A 24,066-nucleotide genomic window follows, 5' to 3' on the forward strand; every position below is an offset into this window, starting at 1 on the left:
GTGTATTCTCTAGCACAGGTGTCCTCAAACCCCAGGCCGCGGACCGGTATCGGTCGTCAGCCTGTTAGGAACCGGGCCGCACAGCAGGAGGTAAGCGGAGGGCGAGCCAGCGAACCTTCCTCTGCCGCTCCCCATTGCTCACATTACCGCCTGAACTTTTCCCCCCTCATCCGTGGAAAAACTGTCTTCCACAAAACTGGTCCCTGGTGCCAAAAATGTTGGGGACCACTGCTCTAGCATATTAACCACAGAAAAACCTACCACCCTAAACTGCCGTGTGTCTCCAAGGATGGGTGCTGCTTGCAGGGACACACAAGAAAGGCATGAGGGAGAAGACTGCCGTGGGTTTGACCTGTCATTTCCTATTTCTCCTTTCGTGCTTCGCTGTCAGAAAGGATCAGCATCATGTTGAGGCAAGGCCACACAGGAGAAAGCTGTACAGGGACTTAGGAAAGGTTAGAGCTTGGGGGATTTATTGTGTCCAGAACGATTTAGCCAAAAGTGTTGGCCACACGTCCAAGAAACCGCAGGGTGCATTCTGACCAGCGTGGAAACCCTGGCTAACAACTGCCTCCGGCCCCCTGAATAAACTCACAGACTCCGAGTCAAAGGCAGAGAGCCTGTTTGGAGAAGAGGATTTAACCCGGTGGAGAATCTGATTGACCCTTATTTTATCTCAGCCCCAGCACCCCAGGCATGAGAAAATAGCTAGTAAACCTTTTTTTGGCCTCACAACAAAGTGATGGGAGTATTTAGAACTGAAACAGCAGAACGTTTGACACCCAGCCTGAGAGAATTGACACAGCTCACAGTTTGTGTGCAAGTGTGCACGCGCACACACACAAGACTCATCTAGAATTTGCTGGGAAAGGAAGAGACAAGCATAATTTGATAGAAAGGCACAATCTGCAGGAAACTGCGACTCTTCACCTGGGAGTTTCTGGGCCATAAGCTCTTGCAGTGAATACAAAAGCTCAGTGCACAGCGTGGATCAGAGAGTGGGCCCCGGGTAAATGCACATCTGCTGCCTGGCTGGCGAGGGACGCAGCTGCCAGAGCAAAGGAGACAGTGTGGGCGCCTGTACTGAACAACCTCATCTGTTGAAACCCCTTTTTAACACTTCATCATTCACATCTTTTTCCCTTTTGTACGTTATCTCATGACTTTTTTTTTTTTTTTTTTTTACCGTGAACACATTTTCTTGGTTGCAAATGTACTTAGTCATTACAGTTGACATGTTTTTCTGGGAAAGGGTTATAGATAGTCTCCTTCATTGTTGTGGATTTTTCCTGTTTACTATCCATGTGGCAGATGAGTGCTCCAAATTCCCTTACAGATTATTTTTTCCCTTAACATCGTCCCACGGAGAGACTTGCTTACCACCTTTGAGATGCCCCCTTTTAAGGATTGGTGAATAGATGATTGTGTTAGGAGCTTTGAGAATTTGTTTCTTGAAAAGACTACTGTTTGCCTAAAATTGTGTGATGGTCCGTTTATTTGGTGATCAAAATGCATTTCAGTTTTTACTAAGAGCAGTATTTTAGCTAACTCATTTTAAATTCCCATTTCTCTTGCATCCACCATCCAGAAAGGAAAAAAAAAAAAAAAAAAGGCTCAAGCGAATACCCTGCTTTGGAAATGTAGCATCCCACCTTGGTGTTGCATTATATAGCAAGTGTCAACTTAAGAGCGTTTTGAATAGGTAGATGCCACCCCTGGATTAAGACCAGTAATGACGCTCCAATCCACAAAACATTTATTATGTGAGCTGCTGAATGATTTCCAAAATGCCATCATCCACATGGCCTTGATTCTATTGAAGCGTTCAGCTTTGAAAGGCACACAAGTGTCTAGAGCTGAATTCCTTTATTTACACTTAGATGTGATAAAGCAGAAGTCAAGGGTTCTTGAACCAAGCACAGCTCAGCAGGTCAGAGGACCGGAACCTCTCTGCACATCTGGGTTGTCACCGGCACTCATCAGGAAAGATGAAAGCAGAGCATTTAGACGCCAGCAGCCGGGACTGGCAGCATAGTCAGGACATTTAAAATCCCCTGGGTCACTTTTAAACAAAATCTATGGCAAAAACCATGCCTGCCTTTCTTGGAAATGCTCACGAGTAAAGAATCTTCCCAAGGAGGATATTGGAAGCATCTAAAAATCCCTGGGACTGAAATCTCTGAAGCTACTTAGACATTAATATTGAGAAGTATGCAAAGAACCCTCTCCTCTTCCTCAGAGCATGACACACAGAAATCCAGGGAGGAGCTACTAGCCTCTGCTGTCCTTAGGCACACAGGTAACAGAGGTATCAGGCAATGTGACGACTCTGGAGCAGGCTGTGTCCACTTTGCTTTTAGGGAAGATTACTTGGTGAGGGCAAAGCCCCACGGGATTTTAAAAGTGAATGAAGGCTGAAGGAAGAAGCATTGCAAGAAACTACACTGACCCTGGAGAGCTTAACCAACAGGAGAGAAATTAAAGCCCAATTACATGATTTCAGTTCCCTTAATCAGCCCTCTCTTGTCAGTTCCTATCATAAAGGCAAAGATGTTGGAGCTGGAAAAGCAACTTAAAGTTCTCCTAGTCCAACAGATAAGAAACTGACAGATGAGAAACTAGGCCCAGAGAGGTCAAGCAAGTGGTCCAAGATCGAACATCTGGTTAGGGGCAGAGCAGAGCTATGTTTTCTTAATCCAGGACAATTTTTCAAGCAATTTCAATACACATTCTTGCCTAGACCGACCAGTAAGTGACAGCAACAAACATTCTTTGAGCACCTATAGATGTTTTGACATACATTTCCTAATACTCTCAATAATTTTCTGATATAGTTATTACCCTCATGTTCAAAGTCATGAACAAAAGAAAAGCAGCTCAGAAAGGTTCAGTTACCTGCCCAAAGTCACATCAAGAAGGGAGGGAGCTGAGATTTCAACTCAGCAGCCCACATTCAAGAAACAGCAATGACTCTGATATTGCCAAGTACCAGAGCTACAACTAGCATATGTGTGAACCCAAAACATATATTCCAGGAATTCTAGACACCCTTTATGATGACAGCCACATAGAACATGCAGTGAGTCTCCCTTACAATATGAAATTATAATACATCTTCCAGTGACCTTTTTCTGCAGATTTCATATTTTGAAATCTGAACACTATCCCCTAAATATTTTACATTTATATCACTTATTTATGACTTATCAGATCTCCTTTAAAGATTGTAAAGAAGTGAAGTCTGCAAGATAACACACCAAACTGATGTATTATATTCCAGGGTTATTTGCTTATTTGCCATTTGGGTTTCCATATTTGAATGAAAGACAAATTTATCAAGTTATCCTCACTAAAAGTATATTTACTGTTATCTAAGTGTCTTAGGTCATGTCACTTGTGATTGTAGCCAGCATAGCTGGGGGATGAGAGATGCACCAATGGAATTCACTTGCTGTTTGTTCATGGCCAGGTCTAGAGTTTGGCCTTGATCATTTCTCACCAGAGGGTATGCTCATTTGCTATGAGTGATAGGATGCTTGTTAGCCAACAATTTGAAAGGCCATAATAGGCAGGACAGCCAGGGCCGAACACATGGAGAGTCCCACATGTCCCAGCTGCTCTCTGAAAAGAGTGGTGGATAGAGGCAGAGTGTGTGTGGCAAAGATACAGATGGAGGAACCCAACCATTGCCAGAACCAGAGTCATAAATCTGCCAGTGGGTAGACGGCTTCCAACATTGGCTGGGGCCAGGCAGCAAAGAAAAGAGACCCCTACCTTTATCAAGCAGAATCTTCCCTCTCTCTCTCCCTCTCTCTCCAAGCAGAATAAGGCCGTGTATGAGACTATGGAACCCAGTGAATGGAGAAATAGCACCCTGTGTGTGATCAGAGAAATGCAGTGAAATGAATATCCATGAAGCCCATTCACTGAGATCTAAGAGCTGGATTATTTTATCAGCAACCTTTATGTCCATCACAGTCTGAACTGGATGGACCAGGAATACTGTCCTACCTTGAAGTTATAAAATGACCCCCTTCCTTTCTTTCTTCCTCCCTTATGTAAACATTATTATTTATTATACTCAAAGTATTATGTCGGTAATTAGATATATAGGTTAGCATATATCCTTGCTCTGATTTTTTTCTTTTGTATTTCATACCTCAATTGTGATTTGAATATTGTTGACCAATAGTATCAATTCTTGTTTTTGGTTTGTTTGTTGATTTTTGTTTTTTTTTATTTGGCTGCGGGGATCTCTTAGTTGCAGCGTGCGGGATCTAGCTCCCTGACCAGGGATCAAACCCGGGCCCCCTGCATTGGGAGCATGGAGTCTTAACCACTGGGCCACCAGGGAAGTCCCAATAGTATCAATTCTTATACTGCTTATCACCTTTGACATGAGAGTCTTAGGACATTTTACTTATGGATTTATTTGAGCCCCATACCCTTTTCACATGACAAGTTTTGTTTGGTATGCCTTGGAGTGATTTTGTTTAGATCTGTGTGTATGTGTGCACATGTGTATTTTCTTTCTTTTACATCTTTATTGGAGTATAATTGTTTACAATGGTGTGTTAGTTTCTGCTTTATAACAAAGTGAATCAGTTATACATATACATATGTTCCCATACCTCTTCCCTCTTGCCTCTCCCTCCCCCCTACCCTCCCTATCCCACCCCTCCAGGTGGTCACAAAGCACCGAGCTGATCTCCCTGTGCTATGCGGCTGCTTCCCACTAGCTATCTACCTTACGTTTGGTAGTGTATATATGTCCATGCCACTCTCTCACTTTGTCACAGCTTACCCTTCCCGCCCCCCATATCCTCAAGCCCATTCTCTAGTAGGTCTGTGTCTATTCCTGCCTTACCCCTAGGTTCTAACAAGAACATGTTTTGTGTAGATTTTCTCTCACATTTTCTTGCTTTTTTGCCTCTTGTGTGAGTAGTGACAACCTTCACTAAATGGAGAACTTCTAGAATTTTCTTCTCTCTTTCTTACAGAGTAAGGATGTTTTGGGCTTCTGAAATGGCTGAGGCAAGAATCGCTCATTTCTTTTCTTATCCCTATGTGTTTAGCACTCTCCATCCCAGTTCCCTGCTTTACTTTTTAATCATGTCATGTCACAACATTACACGACATAGTTACTGGTTACTTTGTGCTCTCCCCCACTATCCTCTGTTCACAGCTGCGTCTCCCATGCTAGAACAATTCCTGGCAGAATGGGTGCTGCCTCTCCGAAACTGTTGAATGCAAAATGAGTATATGAGTAAATTTCGTTTAAAAGAGATACTTCACTTTGTATTCGTTAATCCTTAGTTTTTTGCTGTATTCCTAAGCAATACAGCAAAAATTGCACGTGCTTTCCGGTCCATATCGGGAATTTCCTGCAGAGAAATCTTCAGAGAAGTTAAGATCAGAGGGCTCTACCCATACATAGGTACTCTAAGCATTCAGTCTTTTATTCATTCAACAAATATTGATTGAATCTACTATATACCAGTCCCTGTTCTAGTTACCATGCAAGGAAGGGCAAAAGTCTTTCCCATAAGGACATCATAGTCAAATGAAAGAGGGACATACAGACAATAATTGCAATTAATTGGGTAGATGTCAGGAGAGAGATCTGTGTAATATGTTGTGGGAACAATGACAAGGCAGGATCTCCCTTTTCCCGAGGGGACCTGGCAAAGTTTCTTTACAGTCTACCTCGTTAAACCTGTATTCCAAAACACCTGCATTAATCTGATACGCTTAATTCATTCAACATTGAATAACTCCTATGTACCTTACACTGGGCTATGCCCTGGGGACATAACCGGAATAAGACATGTGGGACATCCCATAACAAGGAATAAAAATGATAGCATGTAATCGTACTATCACTGTAATTTGTGATAGAAATGGAAAGGAGAAACACAAGGTAAGAGATTCACGTACAACATGAATGCCTAAGCTAGTCTGTGGGAGTAGAGAAAGCTCCCTCAAGGAAATACTATTTCATGTACCCGACTATGCATGAATTTATCCCCATCTGTTCACTAAGATAAAGAACAGTAATGCAGTGCCATCATTGCAGTGGGGACAAACAAAGCCCCTTGGCACCTTGTTTTGGCAGAGATAGGTCTAACGAGAAGAGAGGGAGGGCTGAGCTCTTGAAACTATTCAAATATTTTCACCTGACAGAGCATCAACTCATTGTTAATTCCAAGGGATGTCAGGCACAAAATATTCTTAGACATACATAGACAGCACCTGCCAAGGTGATCCATGCTGGCCCATCATTTGTCTGTCTGACCCTGAACTCAGTCTTTTCCTGCCAACTTCCATCCCATTCTGACTTGCCCATAGTTCTATTTCCATTACACCATTCTATCTTGTACTTTAATATCATCTACATTTTTTAGTGTTTAAAGCATATTGCATTTGTTTTGTTTTCTATGTTGTCAACGTTAAACACAAATTCAACAAATATTTTATTGCATCACTGCTGAGTAAAAGTGTAGCAGTTAAGAGAAAGGACTCTGGAGCCAGGTTTTCCTGGCTTCAGAGCTGGGATTCGTGACGACCTTGGACAAAGTATTTAACCCCTCTACGCCTCAGGTGTCTTATCTGTACAATGGGATAACAGTATTTATTTATAGACCACGTGCTAGAGCTGCTTCAGACACTGTCTGGCTGTTTGTGGCCAAGTCCCTGAGACTTTCGGGTTCCTCCCTCATAAAAGGAAGGGCAAAACATCTGTAGATGATTCCAGTTTTACTATTCTATAGCTTAACTTCCATCTCTCATGTGCCATTCATGATGGCATCTTGATCCACCTAAACAGATATTCTATAATGATAGGAAGAGTATAAGGCATAGGAATTCTTAAAACATTGATGTTTATCTAAAACCACAAGCACATGCATAGCAAAGAAGAACAATTATAAGATCGCATTCTTCTGGGAAAATATTGAAATGAGGGTTCAGAAAATAAAAGTGGCATATGATGTGGTGGGAAATGTGGACTTTGGAACCCAGTTGTACTGAATACCAATCCCAGTGCCTCCACATGCCAGTTGTATGCTCTGGAGGGTAAGTTACTTAACTACACTGAACTTTCATTCTTCACCAGTAAAGCAAAGGTAATACTACCAACACTAGGGATTTTGTGACCATGAAAACTATTATGATAAAGTGCTTGACACCCAGTTTGCAATAGATGATGGTAATTATTAACTTTTTATTCACTGAAGGTTCTCAGTCTTCAGCTGCGGCAGTGTCAAAGTTGGTGACAACTTCCCTCATGCCAGATCCTTATTTTAAATGGAAATACAGTGCACTGGGTGCTATAAGCATAATGAAGAAATATAAGATATAGTCCCTGTCATCAGGAAGCTTACAATGTACACAAAGGCATTATGATTTAAATGGTAATATACATGTATTAGTTCAAGATAACAAGAGGTGCCAATCATAAAGGTGTGACAGTCAACCAGTTCAGAGTAGGAGAATATTGATCAGGCAAATGTGTTCAAATAAAGATGGTAGTATTGCCACGTAATGAAGTAATATCGCGACGGGTGCGTATAATGCCCTACTGGGCTGTCCCAGTCATTCCGCATCATTGCAATGCACACATTCAGTTAAAAATATTCAAGGGCTTCCCTGGTGGGGCAGTGGTTGAGAGTCCGCCTACCGATGCAGGGGACATGGGTTCGTGCCCCGGTCCAGGAAGATCCCACATGCCGCGGAGCGGCTGGGCCCGTGAGCCATGGCCGCTGAGCTCGCGCGTCTGGAGCCTGTGCTCCGCAAAGAGAGAGGCCACAACAGTGAGAGGCCCACGTACCACAAAAAAAAAAAAAAAAAATTAAAATCCAGCCTGAGTGAGACTTATCATAGATTCTATTATTCAATTTATTATTTCAACTTAGGTTTCATATGACTTTAGAATTTAATATTATAGCCAGAAATCTATCTGAAATTATCAATTATTGCTTTCTCTAATTCTTTTGAAGAGTTAACTGCAAATTACTATTTAACTCTCCATCTCTCCAACATGATATCTTCTAATATAATTTTGAAGCCTCAGAAGTTTTGAGTTTTTTCTTAAGCTAGTGGCCTCTTTTATCAGACAGCTATCCAACTTGACAATTCTTCAACATTTCTTTTCCAGATTTTTATTGGTGAGATATCCATGTATTTCATAAAGTCAACCAGAGAATCTCTGATTGCCCAGGAGAAAACAATTCTGACCGGAGAATGCTGTTACCTGAATCCCTTACTCCGAAGGATCGTAAGATTCATAGGTGAGTACAAGGGCATGTTGGACTAAGCCCTCGCTTATAGGTAAAACTTACTAAACTTACTGAACATGAACACACTTGATAAAATAACCTAAGCTATGGAAGCATCAACTTTAAAAGCAAGAGTTGTTTTGGGGATTTTCCAGGAAGTACAGAAATTGAGCCTGATCCAAGTCAAATTTTTGATCCTTAAAGTGAAGCAATACTTATTAAATTGTTTTACAAATGATTTCAACTTTGATTTTTTCTTCCTACACAATATTTATCTGAGATTCCCTTGGGACATATTTTAATATTGACTAGATATTTCCATCTACCCTTAAGCTGAGTCAGGCAAGGGGGTACAGCATCAGGAGACACCAGTAAAATGAACTAAAAATAATCAACTTTCCTGACAAAACTTTCCTATCCAGTAACTTTGTTATGCAGGGAACTTTAAAAAGTATGGAAAATCTAATCCATCAGGTCTTAAAAAGAATGCCTTTCCAAAGTTGTAAAACAAATAGTTTTATTAGTGTTCACGATGAGGAATAATTAAGACATTTTCTATAACCCTCCTTCTAGGACTTTTATAAAAATCCTGAGGGTATATGGATAATGATTATAAATATGGGAATGAATGTGTATGTGAGTAAAGGTAGGAATATAGATCTCTCAGAGTTCCTACACAGTGAGTACTCAGTAACTATTAGTGTTCTAATGAGATCCTGCAAATACCTACTGGTCAGGTGTTCATGGGAGCCAGGATAAAACTCTGAAAGTATCAACATGGTGCTAAAACAAGCCATGATACCATTTAGAACATATGGAACTGACAACTGAGAAAGTGAGGGCCAGAACACAGCTCCTTTGGTTATCCTTAATCCTTTTCTTCCTGTTATAGAAAAGGGTCGAATTTCCTCAAGTCATGAGCAAATGATCATATCAAAATCAAATATGCAATAACTTCACGCACCCCTATGTTCACAGCAGCACTATTTACAATAGCCAAGACATGAAAACAACCTATATGTTCATTAACAGATGAACGGATAAAGATGTGGTACATATACACAATGGAATATTACTCAGCCATTAAAAAGAATGAAATAATGCCATTTGCAGCAACATGGATGGACCTAGAGATTATTCTACTAAGCCAGAAAGAGAAAGACAAATACCATATGATATCACATATAAATGAAATCTAAAATATGACACAAATGAACATATCTATGAAACAAAAACAGACTTACCAACATAGAGAACAGACTCATGGTTGTGGGGTGGGGGGTGGAGGGAAAGACTGGGAGTTTGGGGTTAGCAGATGCAAACTAGTATATATAGGATGGATAAACGACAAGGTCCTACTGTGTAGCACAGGGAACTATATTCAATATCCTGTGATAAACCGTAATGGAAAAGAATACGAAAAGAATATATATGTATAACTGGATCACTTTGCTGTACAGCAGAAATTAAACACAACATTGTAAATCAACTATACTTCAATAAAAATTTTAAAAAATATGCAGTAACTTCTAACGTTGGCATGGGAGTTAGGGAAGTAGTAGAGTGGGAAGGCTAAGAAAACCTAAGTTAAAAGAAGTAACCCTTAACATTAAAATAGTCTTCGGCATTTACTGATGGTATTTGCAGAATGACCTGTGGGCGTCTGCAGTCGGCTCATTGGGTATACCTTCATCCATATGATGTCACGTCTATCTAGTTTACTCATTCCAAACAATGGTGCCTTTCAAAGACATCCAGAGTTTGGTCACCTGCTACCAGAGTGGCTTCAAGGAAGACAAGAGGAGAGGTGAGAATATTTATTATACAGAACACTGGACTAGACACTTTATAATTTCGTTTGATCCACCCAACACCCTATAAGGTAGGTTATAGTTCTAACTGTGCAGACGAAGAATATGATATAAAATGGGATAAAGTAACTGTTCCCAAGGACTGTGAGTGTGTGCGTAAGGCTAATAATGCCTGTATTAGGGATCTTCTAAGCATGAAAAATACTATGGTAAAGTGCCTGACACCCAGTTTTCAATAGATGATGGTAATTATTAACTTTTAAGTTTTCATTCCATGATTTTGCTTTCCGTGGTTTCAGTTACTCACAGTCAGCCAAAAATATTAAATGAAAACTTACAGAAATAAACAATTCATAAGTTTTAAATCATGCTCCATTCTGAGTATGATGAAATCTTGTGCCATCCTGCTCTGTCGTGAATTATCCCTTTGTCCAAATTATCCCACCCATCAGTCACTTAGAGGCCGTCTGGTTATCAAATCAACTGTCATGATATGGCAGAGCTTATGTTCAAGTAATCCTTATTTTACGTAATAATGGCCCCAAAGCGCTAGAGTAGTGATGCTGGCAATTTGGATATGCCAAAGAGAAGCCGTAAAGTACTTTCTTTAAGTGAAAAGGTAAAAGTTCCCAATAAGGAAAGAAAAAAATCACATGCTGAGGTTGAACACTAAGAACAAATCTTCTGTTTGTGAAATTGTAAAGAAGAAAAAAGTAATACATGCTAGTTCTGCTGTCACACCTCAAACTGCAAAAATTACAGCCACAGCCATGGTAAGTGCTTAGTTAAGATAGAAAAGGCATTAAATTTGTACAATAAGATATTTTGAGAGACAGAGATTACATTCACCTTTAACTACAGTACATTGTTATAATTGTTCTATTTTGTTATTAGTTATTGTTGTTAATATCTTACTGTACTTAATTTATAAATTAAACCTTATTATAGGTATATATGTATTAGAAAAACATAGTATATATAGGATTTGGTATGATCCAGAGTTTCAGGCATCTACTGGGGGCGGGTCTTGGACCATACCCCCGTGGATAAGGGGGGACTACTGTAATTTATGATCCCTTGGAGAGCAGGGACTATATCTTTTTCACTTTGTATCAACAGCATATTGCAAAATGCCTGGCACATAGTAGGTTTTCCATAATTTTTCTGGAGGAGTAAAGAGCAAAAACTAAACTCTGTTAAATCATAGATTTGCCTAAAATTGCTTCCATAAATGCTGATTCTTAAATATTCATTTGCCTCCTGTTTAATTAACTTTATTACCTCTCTTCAGCTTAGTTCTAAAAGATTAGGGTACATAAATAAGGCAATTTCTAAAAGAAAGTCAAAAGTCTATTCTGACTTTTCATATAGGAGAGTTGAAGATGGGGGGAGGGGTCTATCTTGAGATGGGTAACTTAGTATGTGTGGATTAAAATTTTCCAGAAAAAAACATATTACTTGAAGTAAAGATCCTTTATATGGAGATGTTTCCTTTGAAAAAATTAAAGTAAAATAAGGTAATAAAATGCATTAGAAACGTTATTGTAAAGGTCTTAACAGTCTTTTTATTCTAGCCCAGTAGCCACCAAAATACACACCATGCAGTTGGCATTAGAAAATAACAACTGTTTCAGCTAACTATTCTAATTAAGCTGAAATGGCATGACTTTGCTCTTGCAGTTTATGTAATTATTCTAGAACCCATTATCAACAGTGTTACCCAACAAATACAATCAGCTTCGCATTGCAAAAATGGTCCGTGGACTAGCAAAATACTTTTTAAAAATAATGCTTTATGCTGTCAAGGATGAGAAAAAACTTGGGATTCTAGTACAGTTCTAGTGAGACTAAGTTGATATACCCTTTCTGCACAGCAATTTGACAGTATATTTCAATAGCCTTAAAATAAGCCTCCTTTTTAATCCAAAATCCTACTTCAAATAATCTTTCCTAAGGAAATGATCAGAAATGTAAATTAATTTTTATGGACTAAAATTATTTTGTCATAACATAAATTAGAAATATCCAATAATATAATTTTTACAAATAATGCTAACCATCATAAGGTACAGTCTCAGAAAATGTTATTTTTTAAGTAATTTTAATGAAAGGGGAACTATTCATGATATAACACTATGTGGAAAAAGTCAAGACACTAGGAACCTATGATTATTTCTAAATAAAAAGAATGCAACATGATACGTATGTGTGTATATGTATCTGAACATGTATTTGTGTGTGTAAGGTATTTGTGTGTGTGTACATGTATCCCATAGAAAAGAGATTGAAGAAATGTAGAAGTTAACTGTTGTTATTCCTGAGTTGTACGTTAATGGGTGAATAATTTTATTTTTTGCTTTTTATTCTATAATTTCCAATTTTTAGAATCATAAATATGTATAATTTTAAAATCAGTAAAAGAGCTAGACATTTTGGGAGGAGTGGCAAAAATAGAGGCTATCCCAAAGGATGGCCAAGTCCTTTAACACAGTGTTTGGCGTCGAAAGCAGAGCTGAAAGTGGCACCTTGGCTCTCGAATTCCCTGTCTTCTCTAGGCTGTGTGGCAGGGACTTGAACAGATAGCCCCTCACCCTACCCCACAGAGTCAAAGTAAATTTTAACTGAGAAAATGGCAATAGCCAAGTCAAAGGGAAAACATGCAAATTAAACCATCTCTTCCTGTAGACAAATGCTAATTGTGTTGACCTTGACAGAGAGGATTGAATTCCTCTGATTCACAAATCCAACAATAAATTTTTTCCCCAAGGTTCTCATCATTATAAGGAGGATGAAATAGACTCACAGACATAGAAAACAAACTTATGGTTACCAAAGGGGAAAGGGCAAGGGGGATAAATTAGGAGTTTGGGATTAACAGATACACACCACTACATATAAAATAAGCAACAAGGATTTACTGTATAGCACAGGGAACTGTATTCAACAACTTGTTATTACAATAACCTATAATGGAAAAGAATCTGAAAATATATATATATATAAAAAACTGAATCACTTTGCTGTATACCTGAAACTAACACAATATTATAAATCAGCTATACTTCCACAAATAAACAAACAAACAAACAGAGGATGCCTGGTCTCCCAGGCTTTAGCTATAAACCCTCATAGTTAACTTCTGTAACCATTTCTAAACTGTTGTATAATTTCTCACACTGTGTTACATGATGTGGGAAGGGAGGAAAGAAATTGCCTGAAGTAACAAATTTTACCAACGTTTTATCAAAACAAATGTGGTCAAATTAGTGACGCATATTTAAGCCTTCTCCCTTTCCTCATTTTTCCCTCTCCATTCCTTCCCTTCCTACATCAGTTCCTTTGGTATGCATTAAATTGAACAACAACCATACACAGATTTAAGTTCTCAAAAGAGATAAACCTGTACATTCTCTTTTCAGCAACAAAGACAAAATAAGGAAGTCATATTTAAATTCTTTTCATTCACAAATATACTTGAGTAATCATATTCTTGTAAATATTAACTTTTTAATTTAATACTGAAAGTATGAATAAAAAGCATTAGAATTCCATGAGGGTTTTTGGTTTGTTTGCCGTCTTGAATAACTTTCTTTTGAGTTAAAGAAAATACTGATCCAGATATACCAAGATTAGATTGTCTTTTGGCACCTAAAATAGCCTGTCATCCAGAAACTGCTTACTATGGGCTTTTCATTTGGGATCACACAGTTGCTCCATTATTACTTCCAATAAAAATTTAATTAAATACCAAGCAAGTCTTAGGCCATTTAGGTCAGGTCTAAGGATTAGGTAGCACTGGACAGAATAGAAAGTACTATGGAAAACGTTAATTCATGTAATGCTAATTAATTGCCATAAATTGTGATCTAAATGAAGCACGAATATTTTAAATGCAGCCTCAAAGGTCACAGTGTTTTATGGTTGTAAGAATTCATACCCTGAGACAAGCTCAGCCTTTTCAAGAACTAGAAAATCCTTCTCAATTTTGAAAGTCATTTAGATGTACTTTATCTGAAAGGAGACTCCATTTGATTCAATCAGTCCATTTCTACTTGCATTCAGCATTTATAATTATAAATGGGGGAGGGGACTGATATTTTCAACCTTCAACAAGTAATTTTTTGGGCATGTACCATATGCAAAACACTGATTAAGGTGTTGAGGACATATTACTGAACCAAACAGAGATTTATTTGCTCTCATTGAATTTCTATTCTAGTGGGGGAAGCCAGGCATTAAACTAAAAATCATAAATCATATGTAAATCATAGTGTTTGTGAGAAGGTAAGTGTTATGGGGGAAAATAATGTAGAAAAAGGAAATAGGGGGTTTGTGGAGGCAGATATGCAATTTTAAATGGGAAGGGAAAGGCTGCCCTACAATGAGAATTGTCTAGAGTTGGCAGTGACTTCATAGCAGGACAGTGACCATCCCAGGAAACTAGGCGCCCAGTGAACTAGGCCAGCTCCATGTGCTAACTGTGGAAGTTGACCTTGGCTGCATAGTCTAAAAATCAGTTGCAGTGCCCAGGCACCCAACTTTAGTTCCGAGTCCAGAGGCTGGACATTAAAAGAGAAATGTCAAAAGCAAGGCAGGGCATGGGCCTATAAGTTGATGGAGATATTTCTAGAACTCAGCAAAAAGAACCAGATTTGAAGCCTAGGTAAATAGATGAGGAGGAGAAAGCCAGGATGGATCTTAGGGGATAAAGGGAACCTCAGTTTCTGGACCCCACGAGCAGCCAAGCCACCAGACTTTGAGACGAAGATGTTTGGTGCTTCCCACTAGGGACCAGGAGTGGCTCTGGATGCAGGGAGGGGAGGCATGCTGAGGCTGGGAGCCTTGGCTGACTTCAAAGGCATAACCAGGGATCAAGCTCTGCTCAGGTCTCAAGAAGCTGTGATAAGGCTGCTTTTGGTTGCTCTGCTCAGTGCAGAGAACAAGTCTGCTCCTCTTTGAATGTCATCCTCACTGAACCACAGCATTACAGACCCAAACAAGACTCCTGGCCCAGAACTCTGTAAGTTACTCTAATTGTCAAGGGGAAAGTTATTTAGTCATGAGACTCAAGTGACCCTTCTCTGAGGGCCCTTCCCAGCACCAGTGTTTAGAGGCTGGGCTCAAATAAAAGGTCTAACTGAGCTGCTTAGGACTAACTATAAGGACAAGTAAAGATTGATGCTTAAGGACTAACTAAAAGGACTAAAGATTGCTGCTTTCTCTAGCACTTTTCACATTAACCAGTGCAAATTCACGGCATTTCAGTGAACTTATTTGCTGTAAAGCAGAGTTTCTCTACCTCAGCACTATTGACATCTTGGGCCAGTTAATTCTTTTCTGTATGGAGGAGGGGACATTCTACATTGTAGGGTGTAGGATGCATAGTAGCATCCCTGGCCTTTACCTACCAGATGCCAGTAACACCCCCTCCTCCATTAGTAACAACCAAAAATGTCTCCAAACATTGCAAAATGTCCCCTGGGGACAGGATCACCCTCAGTCGAAATCCACTGCTGTGAAGGTTTAAAAAAGTACTTCAGGGCTTCCCTGGTGGCGCAGTGGTTGAGAGTCCGCCTGCCGATGCAGGGGACGCGGGTTCCTGCCCCGGTCCGGGAGGATCCCACATGCCACGGAGCAGCTGGGCCTGTGAGCCATGGCCGCTGGGCCTGCGCGTCCGGAGCCTGTGCTCCGCAACGGAAGAGGCCACGACAGTGAGAGGCCCGCCTACCGCAAAAAAAAAAAAAAAAAAAAAAAAAAGTACTTCAAAGACTTTAAAATTTTCATTTATGTTTTATTAATATTTATTAACATTAATATTTATTAATATTTGTTATGCAAGATTACATACCCAAAATCAGGCACAGCGAGGTACAAAAATACTGTCTGAATATCAGAAATGACTCCCAACAACTGATAAAGGGCAGTTTCAAAGTCTTCTACGATAAAAAAATAAAATTCACTATATATGCAAATATCAAATCATTGCATTGTACACCTGAAACTAATATAAGGTTACAAGTCACTCACACCTCAATTTAAAAAAGAAAAATACAGTAGTGTGTGCTTTGAAAATAATGTAAATTATTACATTAGAACATAATAAAAGTGATCAGGAAATGCAGATGCAAAAGGCAACAGCACCAGATCAGTACGGGTTGGTCACCAACAGGGCTGGCAGCTGCCTGCTGATGGACCTTGAGGCTGGTCTGGTGGTGGGAATGGGGGTGGATTCAGATCTACAGCTTGACACGAATCATACTTATTCATATTTTCGTATTCTTATAATATGAATCAGAAAGGGCAGAATTTGAAGGCTGTTATTTGGAAGCCCTCCAGGCTTTGCTTGCCTGATTTTAGATTTCTTGGTAGGTAAGGAATCGAAAATCTTCCCTCTCCACATTTAGTTTGTATCTAGGTATACTTTCTAGACTTATCTGTATCCTCCTCCTCCGGTCATTTTATTGTAAAATTATCATTGCCTCTGGCGAACTTTCAGGATTTTGTCTTATCAGTGTTTGGACCCACACTGCCTAGGGGAAGTGAGAAGCAGATACTGAAAGGCAGCAAGAGTGAGAGAGGAAGCTGACCCTTGAGAGAGAAAGCCCTGAGGAGCTGTCCTGACTGAAGAGTAAAGACCCTCCTGTTGAGATAAAACCGTGTTATCAAGAAATCAGGCAACTTTATGCTTTGGGGGAGTAAAAGTGTATTGGTTTGCTCTTTCATTTATAAAAACATTTGGGTGGGGGGGGGGCTTCCCCGGTGGTGCAGTGGTTGGGAGTCCGCCTGCCGATGCAGGGGACACAGTGTTCTTTAAATACCACCAGCTCGTTGTATTGTAAAAAAGTTGCTTTATTAATACAAAAGATGAATAACACACAGAGTTGAATATATGTTTGAGGTTGTTAGAATTATAGGGTTCTTATCCCTTTCCTGTTTTCAAAATAATTTTATAATCAACTTATTTGAAATACTGAGGATATCCACATCCCTCAGTTATAAAAATGAGTCCCTAATATCTACACAGATCTCACAATTTACAAAATGTTTTTTACAACTAGTTTCTACGATTTGCATTAATAACCCAGTGATTTAGGTCTATTTAAAACCTCTTTTACAGATAAAGTAACTAGGGTTCAGATTGATTTTAATAAAATCTGTTCTTCAGATTAAAACCATGACATCCAGACAATAGACTGCTGTCAGCCTTCGGTGTTTCTGTGACATACACAGGAAAGACAGACCCAAGAATCTTGTTCTGTGAACCCTTGAAATTAACTATCCAAGGAACTGATGTATTTGGTTCTGTCAGAAACTTCCTTTTGAAGCACAATATTTGATGTTTGTAGATCAATTTGCACTGATGGTGTTTGTATTATACTAGAAACAAAGTCAGATTCATTGCTAAAGTGATGAGAAAAGTGCCTCATTCAATGATGACATATCTTAGGTATTCTATCATCTTCTTGTTGGAAAATTATTGCTAAAATATTGAGGAATTCTTGTTCTGTTGTGACAAGGCAAACATTTCATCGGGAGCATGTTCTAAATCCTTGCCTCTTCTCAGTGCGTGGGTGAGAACTAAAGTGCTTTTTTTCATGGCCTGACACCTACCCATATATTTTCTTAAGTACATGAAAATACAAGCTTAGAGGGTTGTGAATAAGAGTTTGGATTTAGAGCCATAACTATTTAGTGTCTAATCCCAGCTCTTCTACTTACTAGCTGTGTGAACTAGGTCAAGTTAATTGACCTCTCTGTGCCTCAGTTTCCTCATCTGTGAAACGGAGATAATGGTGTCTACCTCAAAGAGTTGTGGTGAGAAGTAAACGAACTAATATTTCAAAGCATTTAGAATAATACCTAGTACATACTAAACACAGTGTATTGGCTACATTATCATCATCATTACCTAGTATCCATGGCGATCTTATTTAGACATCTCATCAGCTCAGTACACTTTGCTAGGAAATGGGATGAACATGGTAACTGCAGATAAAACGTCTTCACTAGGAAACTTCTAGTTTGAATAAAACATGTTATGGAGGAAACATTTCACCATGTCTTCTTTTTCTAAAGAAATGGTTGTTTCCTGAAGGAAGGCTCTTCACAGCTGAATTGAGAGCACATTTGCAACAGCACAATTACTTTCTCCACTGAGATTTCCTACTAGGGAACTTGATGTGGCAAAAAGAAAAGCAAAAAGGAACTGTATTCATTTCTTTGTATCTTCTATTCCATTTGCAATGGTGCTTGGATCAAAGATGTGATCTAGAATTAAGACCTGGTGATTGAATCAGAATGTACTTGGAGGAAAGTGAACATAATTCCTTAGATGTCTCCCCTTCTGCTGTCAAAATGGTGACCACATGCCACTTGCTTGTACTTGTTTGTGTGGGATAAGATCTTCATCAATTTTCCCACTAAAATAAAGGCCAGGAATTGAGTTGAGAGTGTGTTTCCATGTTTTTTGAACATCGTTGTAGAAGAACTACCACAAAAGATTCACAAGGCTGATTAACTTCTGAAAATGAGAAAACGTTCAACCATACTTAATCTCACACAACACAGTTCTTGAATTCTCTTTCATTGCACTGTTTTGCTAACATAGACAGGAGAGCAGTCCTTTTTCAGAAATGTTTGATAAGAGGTTGAGAACATATGCTGAGGAAGGAGTAAGATTCCCCTCCCCTTTTCAGAGAGTACTATTACCAACCTAACCCAGATAACTTGTTTTTATGTGTTTTCCACTATCCTTTTTTTTTTTTTAAACTCTATGTGTTAGTTTCTCCACATGAAAAATATGTAGGAGCCATGCTTTCACGTACCCATGTGTTAATATTTAAACTGACAACCATTGCAACTTCTCGGAATCAGAAATGGGGCAATTTGTCCCAAAGCTGTGCATGTCTATGTAAAACTACCCAGGTGCATCATGATTTCCAATTTCTTGTCCTTCACAAATGTCTACAGTAAGAAGTCTTTCCTGTATATATAGCATAGATCTTCAGACTCCAAATTAAGGTTCTTTTCTCATTCTTGCTGCATTGAAAATGGAGAGTGCTTTGATTTCCAAATTATGATTTACAAGTTTTCTGACTCCTGAGACACTTATAAAGCCCCAGTTTTCAATTATCCTCTGTTTGCTAAGGCACCTAGCACTCTGCAGGATTTTGGGACACTTATTAAAAAGAAAAATGGTCCCTACATCATACATGCCGAGTGGTTTCATGTCAAACCCATGTTCAACAGAATCAGGGATGTGAGACACCAACATGAGTTAGAAAATTTGGACAAGTTCCTATGCTCTTTTACCCTCTTCTCCTGTCAATCTTCTCTGAAGTTTCTTCAGCAATTGATTCATGATTCCACAAATATTTGTTTGCTATGGACCAGGTTTGATACTAGGTGCTTGGATACAGCGTTGAACAAAAATAGATGTGTTCTCTGCTCTTTAGAGCTTGTGTATTCTACAATCCTAATGGGAGAGATGGACATTACTGAATAATCACACATATAAATTTCCTACTGAGATAAGAGGTACAAAAAAGAAGCATAACGGTACAATACTAGTTTAAAATAGGAGTATGTTTTCCTACGCACCTATGGTCAAGTAATCTACAACAAAGGAGGCAAGAATATACAATGGAGAAAAGACAGTCTCTTCAATAAGTGGTGCTGGGAAAACTGGACCAGCTACATGTAAAAGAATGAAATTAGAACACTCCCTAACACCATACACAAAAATAAACTCAAAATGGATTAAAGACCTAAATGTAAGACCAGATACTATAAAACTCCTACAGGAGAACATAGGCAGAACACTCTGACATAAATTACAACAATATCTTTTTGGATCTGTGTCCTAGAGTAATGGAAATAAAAACAAAAATAAACAAATGGGACCTAATTAAACTTAAAAGCTTTTGCACAGCAAAGGAAATCATAAACAAAACGAAGACAACCTATAGAGAATGGGAGAAAATATTTGCAAATGATACGACCAACAAGAGATTAATCTCCAAAATATACAAAGAGCTCATACGGCTCAATATCAAAAAAAAACAAACAACCCAATCAAAAAAATGGGCAGAGGGTTCCCCTTGTGGCACAGTGGTTAAGAATCCACCTGCCAATGCAGGGGACATGGGTTTGAGCCCTGGTCCGGGAAGATCCCACATGCAGCGGAGCAACTAAGCCTGTGCACCACAACTACTGAGCCTGCACTCTAGAGCCTGCGAGCCACAACTACTGAGCCCACGTGCCACAACTGCTGAAGCCCATGCACCTAGAGCCCGTGATCCACAAAAAGAGAAGCCACTGTAATGAGAAGCCTGTGCACCGCAACAAAGAGTAGCCCCCGCTCACCGCAACTCGAGAAAGCCCGCACCCAGCAACAAAGACCCAACGCAGCCAAAAATAAATAAATTTTTTAAAAAATTGGCAGAGTAATATTCCACCTAGAGGGGTAGGATAGGGAGGGTGGGAGGGACATGCAAGAGGAAGGAGATATGGGGATATACGTATATGTATAGCTGATTTGCTTTGTTATAAAGCAGAAACTAACACACCATTGTAAAGCAATTATACTCCAATAAAGATGTTAATAAAATTTTAAAAATTTTAAAAATGGGCAGAAGATATGTATAACTGCATCACTTTGCTATATACCTGAAATTAACACAATATTGTAAATCAACTACACGCCAATATAAAATAAAAATTAAATTTAAAAAATGGGCAGAAGATCTAAGAAGATATACAGATGGCCAACAGGCACATAAAAAGATGCTCAACTGCTCATTAGAGAAATGCAAATCAAAACTACAATGAGGTATCACTGCACACCAGTCAGAATGGCCATCATCAGAAAATCTACAAACAATAAATGCTGGAGAGGGTGTGGAGAAAAGGGAACCCTTGCACTGTTGGTGGGAATGTAAATTGGTACAGCCACTATGGAGAACAGTGTGGAGGTTCCTTAAAAAACTAAAAATAGAATTACCATATGACCCAGCAATCCCACTACTGGGCATATACCCTGAGAAAACCATAATTTGAAAAGATACACGCACCCCAATGTTCATAGCAGCACTATTTGCAATAACAAAAATATGGCAGCAACCTAAATGTCCAATAGATGAATGCATAAAGAAGATGTGGTATATTTATACAATGGAATATTACTCAGCCATAAAAAAGAATGCTATAATGCCATTTGCAGCAACATGGATAGATCTAGAGACTACCATACTAAGTAAGCCAGACAGAGAAAGAAAAATATCATATGATATTGCTTATATGTAGAATCTAAAAAAAAAAAATGATGCAATGAACTTATTTACAAAACAGAAATAGACCCACAGACATAGAAAACAAATTTATGGTTACCAAAGGGGAAGTGGCGAGATAAATCAGGAGTCTGGGATTAACATATACATACTACTAATATATAAAATAGATAACCAACAAGGACCTACTATATAGCACAGGGAACTAGCGTCAATATTTTGTAATAACCTATAAGGGAAAAAATTTGAAAATGTATATATGTGTAACTGAATCACTTTGCTGTAAACCTAAAACACGTTGTAAATCAACTATACTTCAATAAAAAACAAAAACAAAACTTTATAAACTCAAAAGTGCTTTATATATATAGCAGTTATAAATTTGAGTCTATATCTCAAATATGCAAACATATCGTTTATTTTATTTTATTTTTACTGAGATGCAATTCACATACCACAAAATTCACCCTTTTAAAGTGGTCAGTTTGGTGGTTTTTAGTACATTCACAAAGTTGAGCAACCATCTTTCTTCTGTTTAAGTCCAGAAAATTTCTTCATCCCCCGCAAAAAATCCGATGCCCATTAGCAGTCACTCACTATTTTCCCTTCTCCCCAGACCCTGATGTCCACTATTTTACTTTCTATCTGTGGGTTTGCCTATTTTAGACATTACATATAAATTGACCATACAACATAAAAAAATAAAAATAAAATAGGAGTATTTTTTTTCCCCAAGACCCCATGTGATGTGTGATTATTTCTCCCTCTTCAGTCTTAAGTGGGGCAAGATCTATACACACTCAGTTTTCCTCAACAGAAGCTCTTGGCCCACTCTTCAGAGCTTAAGCTTAAGAGCAGGTTGGTGTGCACAGGGCTAAGTCCAATCCCAAATCAGCAGGCTTCCTACTGGAGTGCCTCAGCTCCAGTGAACTGGCATCTCCTCATACCACCACTGCCATGACAATGCAGTGCATGCAAAGCTATGGCGCCCAGCATGCGTGTCTGTTCCTCTCAGGAGCAAGACACCAGCGCCGGTGCCCCTGCCACTTCCTACCTAGTTGTTGTCCCACAGTGTGTCTCTAAATACATTTAGAAGAATAAGGGAGGAGAGGAGACAGTCCCAGGCAAATTCAAAGAGCAGAACTCATCCAGTGGAGTGACAGCATCCCTATTTTCTAAGCAGTCTAAATCCTGGATCTCTGATTCAGGGGGCAGACAGGAGAGAAAGGAAATCTCCCTAGGTTTTCTCCCATGATCTTTGTCTTCAGAGGAGAAGCTCAGGTTTTCCATGAGGTAAAACTGTGTGTGTGTGTGTGTGTGTGTGTGTGTGTGTGTGAGAGGGAGAGGGGGAGGGGGAGGGGGAGGGGGAGGGGGAGGGGGAGGGGGAGGGGGAGGGGGAGGGGGAGGGGGAGGGGGAGGGGGAGGGGGAGGGGGAGGGGGAGGGGGAGGGGGAGAGGGAGAGGGAGAGGGAGAGGGAGAGGGAGAGGGAGAGGGAGAGAGAGAGAGAGAGAGAGAGAGAGAAATCCCTCACTGATTATCCCTTCAGGTTGGCACTATGAGTTTCCATCTTTTTTCACTGTCATTGTTTATGTTTTAGTGGACAGTTGAGAGGTGCTCTATTAGAGGCTGTTAGCAAAGTGCCATTTTAAACTGGAAAATTATACACTTATAATTTAATATGGAATAACTGGCCTTCAGTTCAGAGGCTCCACCTAAAGTCACAGGTTCTTTGCGGCTAAAAGGAATTTATTCCTTTCTTTGCTCGCCCCACCAGTCCCTGCTAATTATTGCTCTGCAGCCTGGCTCTAGGCTTCCTAATGAAGGCCTCCTGTGTGGACTCAGCAGCAAGCAGCCTGGCTTCTGTACTTTGACCAGTTCTTTGTTCGGGAGGCCTAAAGAGATCCTGATAGGAGCCCTGTTATCATTTGCCAGTACACCCGATATCTTTGGCTGAAGATCTTTGTCGTACGCATTTCCTGCGTACGTCACTGCTTTCCCCCACTACATTCTTGGTTGAGTAAAAGGATAGAACTCTGCACTGATTCCTTGGCAAGAAGCAGATCACAGAGTTTCACCTACGTGTCGTAATTTACTAGTGATCAAAGATGCTAATTTGTCCAAAGACGTCCTGTCTGAGATCAGAGGGATCCTGGTAAAACCCTCAGAGGGGGGAAAAAGGACTTTTTAAAAAAAACACTTTCATCTTCCTCTTTCTTCATCCTTTGACTTGCCTGATGGGCGTCAGATCCTTTGAGGCCACAAAGAAGAGGCACGCTCAGGTTACCTTAGCGATCTGTATCATCAAAACAGGGACTGCAGACAACACCATCACCAGATGCCAGTCTCTGTCCTAATGCCACATTTTTTCTAGCCTCCTGGTCCTCTCAGCATTCCAATGCCCCTCACCCCTTAGGGATGTGGGAATTCACAGGTGCTTAGCCCATTCCATGCCAGAATGTATGGGTCTTGGGAGGAACCCTAGGGCTCAAACAATTTGATCCTCCCTCCAACATTGCCAGTGCAGGCTCCTGTAGTTCTGATACTGTGCTGGATGTGGAACTTCTCTAGAAGTTGTCCAGGGCTCCTGAGCTACATCCCTGGGAGGCACAGGACATGCTTCAACTTGATTTCCAAAAATCATTCTGGAGGTTTCTATTGCCCTGCCCCTGGGGTTTGACAGCCAGCATGAGG

The 24,066-nt window shown here is 39.7% G+C and overlaps 1 protein-coding gene across 1 annotated transcript in view; it reads left to right on the top strand.

The window, feature by feature from the left end:
* PLPPR1 (phospholipid phosphatase related 1) overlaps window positions 1-24,066 on the top strand; it is a 116,167-nt gene that overhangs the window by 81,133 nt on the left and 10,968 nt on the right. The window contains exon 3 of the mRNA XM_089913468.1: window positions 8,156-8,288. Within this exon, the coding sequence (XP_089769594.1) occupies window positions 8,156-8,288 (133 nt within the window). The remainder of the gene's footprint in view (window positions 1-8,155; window positions 8,289-24,066) is intronic.

The sequence above is a fragment of the Delphinapterus leucas genome, chromosome 6, assembly GCF_059928025.1.
Source record: "Delphinapterus leucas isolate spDelLeu-1000000601 "Yukka" chromosome 6, BTC_Dleu_Yukka2, whole genome shotgun sequence".
Lineage (NCBI taxonomy): Eukaryota > Metazoa > Chordata > Mammalia > Artiodactyla > Monodontidae > Delphinapterus > Delphinapterus leucas.